Source organism: Mobula birostris, chromosome 1 (assembly GCF_030028105.1).
Source record: "Mobula birostris isolate sMobBir1 chromosome 1, sMobBir1.hap1, whole genome shotgun sequence".
Classification (NCBI taxonomy): domain Eukaryota; kingdom Metazoa; phylum Chordata; class Chondrichthyes; order Myliobatiformes; family Myliobatidae; genus Mobula; species Mobula birostris.
Window position 1 is genome coordinate 189574643 of NC_092370.1, and position 18055 is coordinate 189592697.

At 41.5% G+C, this 18055-nt stretch overlaps 1 protein-coding gene across 1 annotated transcript in view; it reads left to right on the top strand.

Annotated features, from left to right (window-relative positions):
• The window catches only part of slc25a21 (solute carrier family 25 member 21), a 439048-nt gene that overhangs the window by 315058 nt on the left and 105935 nt on the right, over positions 1-18055 (top strand). Inside the window, exon 3 of the mRNA XM_072280031.1 lies at positions 10441-10489. Within this exon, the coding sequence (XP_072136132.1) occupies positions 10441-10489 (49 nt within the window). The remainder of the gene's footprint in view (positions 1-10440; positions 10490-18055) is intronic.

Genomic DNA, 18055 nt, shown 5'->3' on the forward strand with positions numbered 1-18055 from the left:
GGCTTTAGAAATCGTGGACGCATTGGTAATCATTTTCCAATGTTCTATAGATTCAAGATTAGTTCCTGTGGATTGGAGGGTGGCTAATGTTGTCCCTCTCTTCAAGAAGGGAGGAAGAGAGAGAACAGGGAGTTATAGACCGGTTAGCCTGACGTTGGTGGTGGGAAAGATGCTGGAGTCAATTATAAAAGATGAAATTGCAACACATCTGGATAGCAGTAACAGGATCGGTCCGAGTCAGCATGGATTTACGAAGGGGAAATCATGCTTGACTAATCTTCTGGAATTTTTTGAGGATGTAACTATGAGAATGGACAAGGGAGAGCCAGTGGATGTAGTGTACCTGGACTTTCAGAAAGTCTTTGATAAAGTCCCACATAGGAGATTAGTGGGCAAAATTAGGGCACATGGTATTGGGGGCAGAGTACTGACATGGATTGAAAATTGGCTGGCTGACAGAAAACAAAGAGTAGCAATTAATGGGTCCCTTTCGAAATGGCAGGCAGTGACCAGTGGGGTACCACAGGGTAGAGTGCTGGGACCGCAGCTGTTTACAATATAAATGATTTAGATGAGGGAATTAAAAGTAACATTAGCAAATTTGCCGATGACACAAAGCTGGGTGGCAGTGTGAAATGTGAGGAGGATGTTATGAGAATGCAGGGTGACTTGGACAGGCTGGGTGAGTAGGCAGATGCAGTTTAGTGTGGATAAATGTGAGGTCATCCACTTTGGTGGTAAGAACAGCAAGGCAGATTATTATCTAAATGGAGTCAAGTTAGGAAAAGGGGAAGTACAATAAGATCTAGGTGTTCTTGTACATTGGTCACTGAAAGCAATCATGCAAGTGCAGCAGGCCTTGAAGAAAGCTAATGGCATGCTGGCCTTCATAACAAGGGGAATTGAGTATAAGAGCAAAGAGGAACTTCTGCAGCTGTACAGGGCCCTGGTGAGACCACACCTGGAGTACTGTGTGCAGTTTTGGTCTCCAAATTTGAGGAAGGACATATTTGCTATTGAGGGAGTGCAGCATGGGTTCACAAGGTTGATTCCCGGGACGGCGGGACTGTCATATGTTGAAAGATTGGAGCAACTGGACTTGTATACTCTGGAATTTAGAAGGCTGGGAGGGGATCTTATTGAAACATATAAGATTATTAAGGGATTGGACACGCTGGAGGCAGGAAGCATGTTCCCACTGATGGGTGAGTCCAGAACCAGAGGCCACAGTTTAAGAATAAGGGGTAGGCCATTTAGAACGGAGTTGAGGAAAAACTTTTTCATCCAGAGAGTGGTGGATGTATGGGATGCTCTGCCCCAGAAGGCTATGGAGGCCAAGTCTCTGGATGCTTTCAAGAAAGAGATGGATAGATCTCTTAAAGATAGCAGAATCTAAGGTTATGGGGATAAGGCAGGAACTGGATACTGATTGTGGGTGATCAGCCATGATCACAGTGAATGGCGGTGCTGGCTCGAAGAGCCGAATGGCCTACTCCTGCACCTATTGTCTATTGTCTATTGTCTATCAAGGTGGAGCCGGAGGCTAGCTCTGCATGAGCAAAGTTGATGGAGTTGCATGACGAAAAATGGGAACTATGGATAGGTGCCTGAGATGGTCAATATGAGCATGCTGTATTATTCTATGATGCTTTCAATAATGCATTACACGGAATTCTGTGGAGGAAATGGGATTGATATGGCATTTCTGAGAATAGTATCATTCTATTATCGAAAGCAGCTAATAATTTTTGTGTATATTTTCTAACCATCCTGAACTTGCTGCCATCATTTTTACTGTCTCTCTCTCTTGGACCCACCATTGGTTTTGCAGTCTTGGTCTCATGGCCTAGAATTCCACCTGCCTCCTCTATGACAACCAGTGATACAGCCAATAGAGCTGCCATACCTGGGTTCTGTCTGGTTGGAGCTTGTTCTTGGGTTTATGTGTTTTTTTTTCCTGAGTTCTCTTCTTTCCTCCAGTATGGAGGTAGCTCAGGCTGGCAAGGACCAAGATCCTTGTGACAAGATGGGCCCAAAGGGTCTGCTTCCATGCTGTAAAACTCAATGAATATTAAGTTCAAAGTAAGTTAACATATCACATTTACTACCTTGAGATTCATTTTCTTATAGACATTCACAATCGTACAGAGAATTTATAGAATTAAAAATTGCACACAAAGACTGACAAGCCACCAATGTGCAAAAGAAGACAAATTGTGCAAATTTTAAAAAAGTAAGTAAGTAATACTGAGAACTTGAGTTGTAGAGCCCTTGAAAGTGAGTCCGTAGGTTGTGGACTCAGTTCAGAGCTGAGGTGAGTGAAGTCATCCACACTGGTTCAGGAGCCTGATGTTGGAGTGTAATAGCTGTTACTTGCAGTGTTCTTTGAGCACCCTTTTTGTTCAGCCATGGTATGTCATAAATGCTTGAGGAGGTGGTTTAAGGTAGCTTTATAGAATGTAGGTAGTGGTAGATTAAGTGACAGTAAAACCAAAGGGAAGCAATTAGACTTGCCTTTTCTTAGTGTAAATATTACATGCTATTTATCAGCACCATCTAAACATTATTCAGGTTTCAGTGCATGTTGATGTGTTCTTCATAATCTGGAAGATTATGAATAGCACTGAATACCATAAATCACAAGCAATCCTCCTCAATGCTAACCTCATGATGAAGACCAGGCTATTGATGATACAGCTGAAGATGGTTGAGTCAAGGATACTTCCCTGAAGAGCCCCTTCCTAAAAGTATTGGACTTAAAAGACTAGCCTTGAACAACTATTTCCTTTGTGCTAATATGAATACAGCAATTCAAGTTTTCCCTCAAAATTTATTGACCTAAGAGTAACTAAAGTTCCTTGTTACCAAACAAATGCTGTCTGAATGCCAAGGCCAATTCCCTCAGCAATTTTCCTGTGTTTTGTTCTTGTTTGGCTGAAGGTTGTAATGAATCTTGTCTGAAATAACGCAATTGATTATTAGTCAGAATATATCAGTGAGTCTCTCTTGGTATATTTCTTTTTTTCTGCCTTGTACTGTGGGTGACTGTTGGTACTGTGTTTTGCACCTTGACCCTGGACAAACGCTGTTTCGTTTAGCCATATTCATGGGTATTCATGTATGGCTGAATGATAATTAAACTTAAACTCAACTTACTGGTGTGTGACTCTCTCAATCACTTTGCTAATGCATGAAAGTTGAATGATTATGCATTGTTTGACCTGCACAGGTTACACTGGAGATGCCGTGTTCTTGTAGGTGTACTGGATTAACCTAGCTAGAGACATGGTTCGTTCCAGATTGCAAGTCTTCAGTCTTGTAGTTGTGTCTTTCAGTGTCTTTAGTTTATCCATCACGCTCAGCTATTTCTTGATTTCTTGACACGTGGTGCATGTGGAAGGGCATTCAGGACAACATCACCTGACTGTGTGGGTGATGCCTCCCTCCCAGATGCGCTGACCAACTTCTACACTCATTTTGAGGCAGAAAATGATGTGTGTCTAACTAGGTGCTGTGTCTTACTGTGCCCGATGTGAGGAGAAGCCTGTGCAGGGTTAACCGACGGAAGGCTGCTGGACCAGACAATATTCCTGGCAGAGTGCTTAGAGGATGTGCAGATCAGCTAGCAGATATTCTCACTGGCATCTTCAACATCTCCCTGAGCAGCGCTGTCATTCCTGCATGTTTCAAGGCCGCCACCATCGTCCCCATGCCGAAGGAGTCTTCAGTGTCCTGCCTCAACGACTACCGTCCTGTCGCACTCACATCCATCATCATGAAGTGTTTCGAGAGGCTCGTCATGAGGCACATCAAGACCCTGCTGCCCCCCTCACTGGGCCCCCTGCAGTTCGCGTACCATCCCAATCGTTCAACAGACGACGCCATTGCCATCACCCTCCACCTGGCCCTAACCCATCTGGACAAAAAAGACACATACGTTCGAATGCTTTTCATGGACTTCAGTTCAGAATTTAACACAATCATTCCTCAGAAACTAATTGGAAAGCTGAGCCTACTGGGTCTGAACACCTCCCTCTGCAACTGGATCCTAGACTTCCTGACTGAGAGACCTCAGTCAGTCTGGATTGGAAGCAGCATCTCTAACACCATCACACTGAGCACGGGGCTCCCCAGGGCTGCGTGCTCAGTCCACTGCTGTTCACTCTACTAACCCACGACTATGCTGCAATACACAGCTCAAACCACATCATCAAGTTCACGGATGACATGACCGTGGTGGTTCTTGTCAGCAAGAACGATGAGTCAGCATACAAAGAGGAGATGCAGCGGCTAACAGACTGGTGCAGAGCCAACAACCTGTCTCTGAATGTGAACAAAACAAAAGAGATGGTTGTTGACTTCAGGAGGGCACGGAATGACCACTCTCCGCTGAACATCGATGACTCCTCCGTAGAGATCGTTAAGAGCACCAAATTTCTTGGTGTTCACCTGGCAGAGAATCTCATCTGGTCCATCAACACCAGCTCCATAGCAAAGAAAGCCCAGCAGTGTCTCTACTTTCTGCGAAGGCTGAGAGAAGTCCACCTCCCACCCCCCATCTTCAACACATTCTACAGAGGTTGTATTGAGAGCATCCTGAGCAGCTGCATCACTGCCTGGTTCAGAAATTGCACCATCTCGGATCACAAGACCCTGCAGCGGATAGTGAGGTCAGCTGAGAAGATCATCGGGGTCTCTCTTCCTGCCATTAGAGACATTTATACCACACGCTGCATCCGCAAAGCAAACCGAATTATGCAACCCTCATACAAACTCTTTATTTATTGTAATGCCTGCACTGTTTTGTGTACTTTATGCAGTCCTGGGTAGGTTTGTAGTCTAGTGTAGTTTTTGTGTTGTTTTATGTAGTTCAGTGTAGTTTTTGTATTTTTTCATGTAGCACCATGGGCCTGAAAATCGTTGTCTCATTTTTACTGTGTACTGTACCAGCAGTTATGGTTGAAATGACAATAAAAAGTGACTTGACTTGATATTCTTGTAACTATCTGAAGAAATTTCAGTCCTCCAGCTAACCTTTCCTTCTCAGCTACAATGTCTTTCTCTCATGACTGTCTATCTGTGAAGCATTATTTCCATAATAACCATGCAATACGTCTATAAGTTGTTATAATATAACGCACTTCACACTCCGCATCGGCCTACCGCCCTCCCCTTCGTGCAATACAGCACTTACCATCAGCCTAATCATTCTCCCCTCCAAGCAACACACACAAAGTGCTGGAGGAACTCAGCAGGCCAGGCAGTATCTATGGAAAAGAGTACAGTCAACATTTTGGGCTGAGACCCTTCAGCAGGACTGGAGAAAAAAAGATGAGGAGTAAGAGTTAAAAGGTGGGGGGAGGGGAGGGAGAAACACAGGTGATAGGAGAAACCGGGAGGGTGAGGGGTGAAGTAAAGAGATGGTAAGTTGATTGGTGAAAGAGATACAGGGCTAGAGAAGGGGGAGTCTGATAAGAGAGGATAGAAGGCCATGGAAGAAAGAAAAGCGGGGAGGAGCACCAGAGAGAGGCGACGGGCAGGCAAGGAGACAAGGTGAGTCTGCTGGGGTCATATACTGTGTCCTGTGCTCCTGGTGTGGCCTCCTGTACATTGGTGAGACCCGACATAAATTTGGACACCGCTTCACCAAGCACCTATACTCCGTCTGCCGGAAAAAGCAGGATCTCCCAGTGCCCAACCATTTTAATTCTACTTCCCATTCCCATTCTGATATGTCTATCCATGGCCTCCTCTACTGTCGTAGTGAGACCACACTCAGATTGAAGGAACAACACCTTATATTCTATCTGGGTAGTCTCCAACCTGATGGCATGAACATCGACTTGTTGAACTTATGATAATGCTCCCCCCGCCCCCCCTTCACCATTTCCCATCCCCTATTCCTTCTCTCACCTTGTCTCCTTGCCTGACCATCACCTCCCTCTGGTGCTCCTCCCCCCTTTTCTTTCTTCCATAGCCTTCTGTCCTCTCCTATTAGATTCCCCCTTCTCCAGCCCTGTACCTCTTTCACCAATCAACTTCTCAGCTCTTTACTTCACCTCTTCCCCTCCCAGTTTCTCCTATCACCTTGTGTTTCTTTCTCCCCTCCCCCCACCTTTTAACTCTGCTCCTCATCTTTTTTTTTCCAGTCCTGCTGAAGGGTCTCAGCCCAAAATGTCGAATGTTTACTCTTTTTCATAGATGCCTCCAGCATTTTGTGTGTGTTGCTTGGGCTCAACCACACAGTCCTACTCCGCACTGCCATACTGGGCTGAGAGACCTCTAATGTGGTTGCTCAATCACTGCCCACCACTGTGAGTGCTAGAATCGCACATTGCGTGAGGTTCGAAAATCGATGTTTATTTTTTTAATCATCATCTCTGTTGGAACCCCTAGCAACCTCTCACAGAACTCTAGGGTTCTGCAGAACTCCGGTTGAGAAGCTCTGCCTTAAAGTATGTCCTCTGACATTAGCCATTGCTACCCTGATAAAGAAGGCACTGGCTGTCCACTGTACTTATATCTCTTATCATTCTTATACATCTCTATTGAATCACTTCTCAATCTCCTTTGCTCCAAAGAGAAAAGCCCAGTCTTGAGCCCAAAAGCTCAGTCTTTCCTCATAAGACATGTTCGCTAATCCAGGCAGCTTCCTGGTAAATTTCCTTTGCCCTCTTCAAAGCTTTCACATCCTTCTGGAATGAGGTGGCCAGAACTGAACAGAATACTCCAAGTGTGATCTAATCAGAGTTTTATAGAGCTGCAACATTACCTGTGGCTCTTGAACTCAATCCCATGACTAATGAAGGCCAACACACCATACATCTTCTTAACCACCCTATCAACTTGTGTGGCAACTTTGAGGGATCTATGGATAAGGGACCCAAGATCTCCCTGTTCCTCTGTACTGTGCAGAATCCAGACAGTAACCTTGTATTCTGCCTTCAAGTTCAACTGTTCAAAGTGTATTACTTCACACTTTTCCAGATTGAACTCCATCTGCCACCTCTCAGCCGAGCTTTGCATCCTGTCAATGTCTCGTTGAAACTTAGAACAACTTTCTACTCTATTCACAACACCTCCAACCTTCACGCCATTTACAAACCTACTAGCTACCCTCCCACTTCCTCATCAAAGTCATTTATAAAAATCACGACAAGCAGAAATACCAGAACAGATCCCTGCAGGTCCTCCAGCAGAATGTGCTCCATCTTCTACCACCCTGTGCCATCCGTAGGCAAGCCAATTCTGAATCCATGCAGCCAAGTTTCCCTGGATCCTGTGCCTTCTAACTTTCTGAATGACCCTACTATGGGGAATCTTGTTGAACAGCTTACTAAAGTCCATATACACCACATCCACTACTCTTTCATCATTAATCTGTTTTGTCGCTTCTGCAAAAAACTCAATCAGGCTCCTGTAGCCCCTCACAATGCCGTGCTGTCTGTGCCTAATCAGACTATGCATCTCCAAATGCTTGTTCTCTAAGCATTCTCTCCAATAGTCCATCTACTAAGTATGTAACACTCGCTGATCTTTAATTTCCAGGATTTCCCTATTAATTTTCTTGAACAAAGGAATAACATTTTCCATCCTCCAATCTTCTTTTACTATTCCTGTAGCCAATGAGGATGCAAAAACTATCACCAATGGTGCAGCAATTTCTTCCCTTGCCTCCCATAGTAACCTTATCTCTCCCAAAGTTTTTTTTAAAAGTTCCTCTTTCTTAACATGCACATGTTCCAGCATATTAACCTGTTGTATGCTGACCTTACATTTGCTTCAGTATTCACCATTCACTCACTGGTAAATACTAGAGCAAAGTATTCATGAAGGACCTCCCCTACCTCCTGTGACTCCATGCATATGTTTCCTCTTCCATCTTTGATCAGTTTTACCTTCACTCTAGTTATCCTCCTGGTCTTCAAGTAGCATGCCTTGGAGTAGTATGCCTTGGAGTTTTCCTTAATTCTATTCAACAAGGCCTTCTCATGATCCCTTCTAGCTCTCTTAAGTTCGTTCTAAAGCTCTTTTCTGGCTACCTTATAAATCTCAAGAGCCCTATCTGATCTTTGCTTCCTAAACCTTAAGTATGCTTCCTTTTTCCTCTTGACTTAATGTTCCACATCTTTTATCAACTATAGTTCCATCACTCTCTTGTCCTTCCCCTGCATCAATGGGACAAACCTACATAGAACCCCATGCAAGTGCTTCCTAAACAAACTCCACATTTCTGTTGTATGTTGCTCTGAGAACAGCTGTTTCTAATTTACACTCCTAAGTTCCTGCCTAATAGCATCATAATTAGCTCTCCCCCAATTAAATATTTTCCCATACCACCCGCTCCTATTTCTGTATAAGGATATGCAAAAGTCCAGGGAGTTGCAGTCACTGTCTCCAAAGTGCTTCCACACTGAGAGATCTGTTTCTTGACCAGGTTCATTGCTTAGTATTAGACCCTATATGGACTTTCCTGTAGTTGACCTGTTCACATATTGCATCAGGAATCCTTCTTGAACACACCAAACAAATTCTGCTGCACCTAAGCCTCATGCACCAAGGAGGTACCAATCAATATTAGTGAAGTTGAAGTCACCTGGGACAACAACCCTGTTATTTTTGTATCTTTCCAACATCTGCCTCCCAATGTACTCCTTGGTGTCCCTGGTGGTATTGGGGAACCTATAGAATACTCCTTATAGAATAATTGCTCTCTTCCTGTTTCTGACTCCTGCACACACTGACTCAGAAGACAATCCATGCACAATTTCCTCCCTTTCTGCAGCTATGATACTATCCCCGATTAGCAATGCACATTGCCACCTCGTACACTTCCCTCCCTTTCCCTTTTGAAACATCTAAACCATAGAACATCCAGCAGTCACTCCTGCCCTTGTGGCAGCCAAGTCTTTGTAATGGCCATATTGTCATAGTTCCATGTACTGATCCATGCTCCTAGTTTCATTTCCCTTGTTCCGGATACTTCTCACATTAAGGTAAACATATTTCAACCCATCCAACTGACTGAATTTATGCCCTATCCACTGTCTGCCCTTCCTCACAGTCTCTCTACATATTGCATCTACCTTTACACCAACTGCTTCATGATTTGACCTATCATTCTGGTTCCCATTCTCCTGCCGACCTAGTTTATATCCTCATGAATGGCTCCAGCAAACTTGCCCGCAAGGACATTGGTCCCTCTCAAGTCTGGGTCTAATGTGCCCCTTTCTACAGGTCATACCTTCCCGGGAGATATCCCAATGACCTACAAATTTGAAACCCTGCCCCCTACGCCAATTCTTCGGTCACACCTTCATCTGCCGCATCATCCTGTTCTTAAACTTGCTGGCATGTAGCACAGGCAACAACCTAGAGACTACTGCCCTTGAGGTCCTGCTTTTCAGCTTCTTTCTAGCTCCCTACATTCTGCTCTTCAGGACCTTATCTATTTTCTGAGCTATTGGGATCAACTTCTGGCTGATCCTGGCTGGTCATTCTCCCCCTTAAGAATGCTGTCGGCCCGAACTGAGACGTTCCTAAACCTGGCACCTAGGAGACAGTACACCACTGTTACCACTGCTTCCCTTTTCTACCTCCTTCCCTTCTGCTCTACTGAGCTAGATTCAGTGCCAGACACCTGGTTACTGAACCTTTCACTTGATGGGTCATCTTGTTGATGGAAACATAGAAAACCTACAGCAACATCCTTGTAAATCTCCTCTGCACCCTTTCTACAGTTTCCACGTCCTTCCTGTAGTGAGGCGACCAGAATTGAGCATAGTACTCCAAGTGGGGTCTGACCAGGGTCCTATATAGCTACAACATTACCTCTCAGCTCTTAAACTCAATCCCACAAATGATGTACCTGTTAATGAGGGGAATGGTACTCTGCACACTCTGCACAGTCTGCATATTCCCGTTCCCTCTCCTGACAGTCAACCTGCCTCCTGCAGACAGGTGTGACTGCCTCCTTGCATCACCTGCCTGTTATCCCCTCATTGTTCCAATTGATGTGTAGATCCTCCAGCTCCACTTTCCTGACATAGTCTGTAAGGAGTTACAGCCAGATGTACTTTGCACGTGTGTAGTCATCAAAGATGCTGGAGATCTCCCTAACTTCCCACATATAGCTATATTATTAGTTTTTCGTGTTTATCTGGTTTACTCTTGGACTTAAGGAATGCTAGCTAACATCTCACATTCTCACATCTCATGGATGCCAAACTATTTATATGATCAATTCTGAACTATCTCAGTTCAGGAGTACTTAGGCATGGACAATAAATGCTGGCAATGCTAAAGGTGTCATATTTTATAGATGAATAAATAAAAATGTTGCAATTTTTTTCATTTTTCATATTTGACCTTTTACCTATTATAAGCAGTGTGTAAACTTTGTGCTTGTGTTCATTGGCTCTTTCTTTTCTGTCATCATAGGTCTGGTGGAAATTTGCCTGATGCATCCCCTCGATGTGGTGAAAACCAGGTAGGCTTTGCTTGAGCAAGTTTGATTGTTACTGCAAGTCATCCAGAGTGTAAACTGTCATGCTGCTGATTTTTAATGCCAAGACTTGCCTAAATAATTTATGTTTTAATTTTGTTTTGAAATGGAGTCAGTTTGGAAAATTGTTGATTTTTAGTTTTGTCAGAAAAATAAAAGATTTATGATTTTCTCAATAATAATATCAACAACATCGTCTCAGGACAGAAGTCGCCATCAGTATTAGAACATTTCTGCTTTTACTTTGCATGATTTACAGTTGACAGAGTGCTAAATGTCCATTGGCAATGTATTTACCTTTTAAAATGATTGTATATTGTTTAAAGTGACATTACCTCAAGGATTTATCAAGGCAAAGTTCTGCCTCAAAGTAGATATTGTTTAACAATTATTATAGGCAACCCTAAGTTTGGATACAAACTCACGCGGACCTGTGTGTGTTTTAGACCTACCGTGCTGTGCACGCATCAGCCTTTAATCAGAACAAAATTCTCCTTCGTACCAATGCCAACATTGTGTCGAGAGAGGGGATGTGTGTTGATTGTCGATGGATTATGTTAACTATGAGCTAAATTACATCCCATTTCTCGATCAGAGGTTTTAAAACAAAATGGGAACTTAGCTGCATATTATCATATGCATTGAACCATTTAAATCTATTTCAACATTAAGCTGAAATACTGTAACATCACTTATACATTAACTCCTTTCATTCCAACTTCTTGACTTGTTTTAAATAGATTTAGGTTACAGTCTACAGGCCAACACAACTTATGTTTGACTTGAGCATAGCATTACATCATACAATTTTTTACTCCTAACTTCAAATTGACTATATTGTAAAATAGTAGTTGCACGGAAGACAATGAAATGTGAGAATATTGAGATTGCTGTTCATGAATTGATGCAATTTCCCAATGTTCCTGAAAATGCATTAATTTTCAAGCTAAGTCAACTTTAGTGGCAAAGGTCAAATTTTGAATTCCCACTTTTCATTCTCCTGCATGTCAATTTCAATCCAGAGCATCTGTTGCTCACAGGAGGTTTAAAAGAATATGGTTCTGATGATTAATTCGTATTGAATATTAATTTTGGAGATTCAAGCAAATCTGACTTGCATACTTGTTTCCAAAACTCATTGCCATTTCAGAATTAGCAAAACAACTTCAACAATAAACAGAAGAACATGACATTTGTCAAGAAACTCTGAGATTGCAAACCATTTTTGCTTGTGGTGTTGTTTGCCTTGAATTTTAAAATCAATACATTTCTTTTGCAAAGAAATATTTAAGCACTTCAACTTACTGAAGGTATTTACTTTTCTATCCATTTCAGCAAAGTAATTTGTTTCCCCTAGAACCTAACACATTTGCTAAGCTTTAATCGTTGATTGCTGCAACCATGGTTCAAGCAAAGCGTCTTCCACAGCAGCACTGAGATGAAGTTATGGCTTTTCATTAACCTGGAAACCTCCTATTTACATGGTTCACAGCCTGGTCTCAGCTCGCTTGGAGGTAGCAAAGGGTGTCGGGCCCAAGGTACAGCAGGGGGGCTCACTCCTTTAGGGCTGCCATCTGAATCTGATCAGGTCAACTGCTTTAACTCCTGCCTCATTAGGGGAAATAAACAGGAGATTATGGTTCATGTAAGGATCACATTACAGAGAGCTTTAGCTTGTTCCAGACATTAGGTAGCTGATTATTTTTTTGCAGATGCCTTGCTGTTTCTCCTTTTAGTCAAGAATGCTAATTTGACTCTTTTTTTTCCCCTGATGAACTTGTGTTTGTTACAGATGCAAAGAAAGCAGTAAAATAACTTTTTTAAAAAAAAGTTTATAAAAAGAAGACATTTTTCACTAGCACAGCTCATCAACTGGGGATTATGTCTGTCTACAGCAGAGACTTAATACTGATGAAGGATAGTAACTCAGCATGCAAGTAGTGCTTTGCCTCTGCCACTTAAACATTTGAAGATGGTATACAATCAACTGTTGAAGGCTCTCAGGTTTTACATTCCGGTGCAAGAACAAGTACTTCTCATTATTCTAGTCCTTTGTTTTTTTTAAAAAAAGAATAAAACAAGTAAGGTATCTTGTTGCTTGTTGGAATTCACAGTATTCCTGACAGCTTTTATGGTCTTTGACACATCAGGGGATGTCAGCTGATGTCACAATGATTCAGGGTAGCTTATACCTATTTGAAAAGTAGACAAGGGAGTGCAATTGTTTGTTACTGTTGTACATACAATTAACTTGGCTCAGAAAGGAAGTGCACAAACTTTTGTAAAAACAAAAGTGATTCCTTGCTGATCCCCAAACAGTTCATTATCTAAGGTGCCTAAGGCACAACTGGGTCTACTGTGAAGAGTAAAACTTTTCCCCTACAACCTAAAATTGCTCTTTATGACTACAAGACTGTTGACAACCATTCTTATTTGTATTCATTGGTTTACATCATTGTTGATTCTTGGCTGTGCCCCTAAATCCAAGTTTTCTGAATTAAATTGAATACATTACCGATTCCTTAACGACCGAATGTCCTGTCACTACCTTTAGAGAGATAAAACTTTTGCCATTTCTGCAAAAGAGTTAAAATGAAAGTTAGTTCTTTATCAAGCTTCACTGTTTAAGTACAAATGTCCAAGATGATATCTGTAACATGGACCAGAAGGAATTTGTGGAGCCTTCCTCAAAAGAAAAATGTTGATATTTCAGACTGTGCTTTCTTCCTGAAATGCATGGTGGCTTAAAACTTAATCCAAAGTTACCTTGATTGCATTATAAGCAAAGCAAAAATTTAGTTTGGGATTAATTTACTTCTATACTGTTCATGTCAGGCAAAGCAGAGTGAAGATTTACCCAAGCACAAAGCCAGGGATTATGAGGATAGATTGTACAAATGCTACAATTAGACTGGGATGTAATTCAATGTGATAAAAGGATTTGGTAGTGTAAATTCCGATTAGCTGCTTCTGGATGTGGAAAGGGAGAATGGTAGCAGGTTCTATTTTAAACAAGCTCAATTTTAGAGCTGGATCTAAGAGTGAAATGAGGAAGCAGTTTTCACACAACGTACATGAATAATTCTGGTTACTTATTCTTGGAAATGACACACCTTCACAATGTGTGGAGAGTGAGAGACTGTATAATACCCTAAAACAGGAAAATTGCTGTTAATGTAGTGTGTAACTTATGTTTTATAATAGATGTTTAACTACTACTGGTATCATCTTACACAGATACCACGATTTTTTACTAGTTTGTATTTTAAATAATGTTAAAAAGGCATTAAACTCCAACAGGCTGTAAATTCTCTTACTAGTCTGATCTACAGAGTGCTTCAAAATCTGCAGTGTTCAGCAGCTTTATGCCATGAATGATACCCTATTGTGGGTAATATATTTTGCAAATATATTATTGTAGTGAAAAACAGAGGAAATGTTTATGTTTATAAACATTATTTCACCATCATGATGTACAAAGTTCTAATTAAGACTTCTTAACTACAAAATTATAGAAAATAGTTTTAACGCTTACAAACCGCACTCCATCTATAAATGCAAATGGATCACCCCTGCTGTTTTGCCTGACCTGTGAACTGTGGACCATTTGGGCATTTGTAAGGAAATTCCTGACATGGCAGAGCTTCTCTTTCAACTGAAAATTAATGTTTTGATCTTGAATTTAAATAATCTTTAATTTTCATTGCAAGAAGTTAAAATTTAGATGCATAGAAATGATTGTCTCATAGTTTGTGCCTAGTGGGGTGGATTCTTGCTGAGGAAAAGTTGAAAAAGCTGAGACTATTTCTAATGAAAATTGCCTAGTCACCCACATCCATACTTTTGAGCTTATTATGTGCATTGTACTTTGTTTCATCTACCTCTTCCCACCCCATTCCCCCATCCACCCATTCAAAGCTACTTAGCATTCATTCCATCCAGCTTTGGTCATCAAAATTCAGTAAGGATGTTGAAGATCCTTTAAAATATGTAAAGAGATTTACTAGAAAAGTTCCAGGAATGAGGAGTTTCAGCTACAAAATGAAGATGAAGAAACCTGGGGTTATTCTTATTGGAGCAAAGAATGTTGAGTGAAGCTGTGATAGAAATGTAGGTTACTACACTGGGTTGGATAAAAAAGCGAGGTTGTTTCCATTCATAGAGGAACAGATTCAAAGTAAAAGGACACAAGTAATGTCAGGAATGCTAACATTGAGCATTTACCAGAGCAACTCAATAATTCTCTTTTGAAAATATCCTAAGGATAATCACAATATAGACTGATGCATCATTGTCCTGATACTTTTTTTTCCAATCTCCCTTGCTATCTGCTATATTTAAGTTCCAATAACTTTTATGTTTGAATGGATTTAACTGACAGGGCCAATGAAACACTATACAGCTCTGTGCTTCCAATTCACAACTGAGTTCGCCTAACCTCAATAGTTGATCTGCAGTACACAAGCAACGTATGCATTTGTGTAATTTGAAGACCAAGTCTGAAGTCATTGTAAACTTGTTTACTGATACATCTGAGACAATGGGCCTTGTATTTATCCAAAACAAACGTTCTCTACTAATCTGTCTGTGCTATATATCACCACTTTCTGATAATAACAGTGTTGAGAAGCCTGGACCACTTCCCCAATCTTGATAAGCATCCCTGAGTGAAGGCAGATTCTGGGGAACAAATTTGCTATCATCTTTGGTACTCCAGCAGAGCCTTTGACTGATTGAGAAAAAGACCACAGGCCTGCACAAACTTGCTGTCTATTTGACAGCAGTGACACTTGACCTCTTGAGATTGGGGCTACCTGCTTCTAAGATATGGACTACTCACAGCAGGTTCTTCACAGCACTGAAGAGATGCCACCAATGATATACCTGAAAAATCCTAATAGCAACATCCACCTTCAGGTCAAAATCCTTGGTTCTGAGAACCTAACTACATTCAGCCAAGCTCCATTGGGCAGGCCTTATCATTCTAATAGCTAATGCTAGACTCCTGAAACAGACACTCTATGCCATGCTTAGTCATGGTAAAACATTAACAGTTGGCAGAAGAAAAGCTTCCTTGACATTCTCAAAGCCTCCTTGAAAAGAATCCAAAATACATACAGACTCCTGGGAATCACAAACCCATTTCCACTCAATGTGAGTAGGTGAGATGGCAGTAAGGATCTCAAATTCATGCTCCATGGCACACGGTAACCAGTGTAAATGGCTGAAGGAGCGCACTACCTCAAGGACTGCAGGTCTGTCCCACCCCATCACTGGAAGAGTCTACAATTCCTACACTGTCACTACAGGACCAGAATGAAAGGAAGTCCCCATCAGTCCCAAGAAACTTCCTGAGAAGGACAGTTAAAAATCTGACACTAGCTACAAAAAAATAGTATTATGACCTTTCATGTGAGGAACAACTTAAAGCAGTCGAGAGGCAGAAAGTAGAGAAAGTATTTTCCAGAGAGGATCAGGATAGCTGCAGCATAGCCTGTAAAGACAAAACAGGGAAAATTGCTAATATGTGATGGGGTGTCTGGCTGGAGGCAGTGAGGAAGGAAAGAGACTAGTGAAAGATGAAAATAACTGTTAAAGTTTTAAACTCAACGTCTTCTGAACTATCAAGTACTTCAGTCAGGAAGCTTTGGTGAACAGTACTTTTTACAAGTTCAAAACTGTGGAGCAGGAGTGAGGATAGAAAATAACCGGAATTGACAAAAATTCCATTTGGTATCTGCATGGATTTTTAGAAGGCAGCTTAGCAGTCAGCCAAGTTATGTTGGATGAATTTCATTGCAGCTAAATGTGGTGTATTCTTGTGAAAACAATAAGGAAAGATGAAGAAGGTAATCTTCAAAGGGTACAATTTAGTTTGCTAAATAAGATTATTTAAAATATGATTAATTTCAAGCATATTAATTGCTGTACCACCAGCAGCAATTGAAGGAATCAGAATCCGGTTTATTATCACTGGCATGTGACGTGAAATTTGTTAACTTGGCAGCAGCAGTTCAATGCAATACATAATCTAGCAGAGAGAGAAAAATAATAATAACAAATAAAATAAAACAGTAATAAACAAGTAAATCAATTACGTATATTGAATAGATTACTGAAAAATGTGCAAAAACAGAAATACTGTATATTAAAAAAAGTGAGTGTCCAAAGCTTCTAAGTCCATTTAGGAATCAGATGGCAGAGGGGAAGAAGCTGTTCCTGAATCACTGAGTGTGTGCCTTCAGACTTCTAAAGTATCTCCTACCTGATGGTAACAGTGAGAAAAGGGCATGCCCTGGGTGCTGGAAATCTTTAATAATGGACGCTGCCTTTCTGAGACACCACTCCCTAAAGATGTCCTGGGTATTGTGTAGGCTAGTGCCCAAGATGGACCTGACTAGATTTACAACCTTCGGTAGCTTCTTTTGGTCCTGTGCAGTAGCCACTCCATACCAGACAGTGATGCAGCCTGTTAGAATGCTCTCCACTGTACAACTATAGAAGTTTTTGAGTGTATTTGTTGACATGCCAAATCGCTTCAAACTCCTAATGAAGTATAGCTGCTGTCTTGCCTTCTTTATGACGACGTCAATATGTTGGGATTGGGTTAGATCGTCAGAGTTCTACTTCTGATCCCTCTATGAGGACTGGTATGTGTTCCTTTGTCTTACCCTTCCTGAAGTCCACAATCAGCTCTTTCATCTTACTGACGTTGAGTGTCAGGTTGTTGCTGCGGCAACATTCCACTAGTTGGCATATCTCACTCCTGTACACCCTCTCGTCACCACCTGAGATTCTACCAACAATGGTTGTATCATCAGCAAACTTGTAGATGGTATTTGAACTATGCCTAGCCACACAGTCATGTGTATACTGAGAGTAGGGCAGTGGGCTATGCACACAATCCTGAGGTGCACCAGTGTTGATCGTCAGCGAAGAGGATATGTTGTTACCAATCCGCACAGCCTGTGGTCTTCCGGTTAGGAAGTTGAGGATCCAGTTACAGAGGGAGGTACAGAGGCCCAGGTTTGGCAACTTCTCAATCAGGATTGTGGGAATGATGGTATTAAATGCTGAGCTATTGTCAATGAACAGCATCCTGACGTAGGTGTTTGTGTTGTCTGGGTGGTCGAAAGCTGTGTGAAGAGCCATGGAGATTGTGTCTGCCGTTGTCCTATTGTGACGATCGGCAAATTGCAATGTGTCTAGTTCCTTGCTAAGGCAGGAGTTCAGTCTAGTCATAACCAACCTCTCAAAGCATTTCATCACTGTCGATGTGAGTGCTACTGGGCGATAGTCGTTAAGACAGCCCACATTATTTTTCTCTGGCACTGGTATAATTGAGACTACAACATTTGAAAGGGGGTTGATTTTGTTTTGAATAAAATCAATATATAATTCGATGGCCTATATGAATTCATTAAAGAAAGATATTTTGACAATTTTTTAAAGAAGGTTAGTGAGTGGATGTGTAATCTTATTAAAATGATAGCCTAGAAGGAAAAGAGAAAACATTGGTGGAATATTGGTTAAAGGTCCAGAATGAGAAGG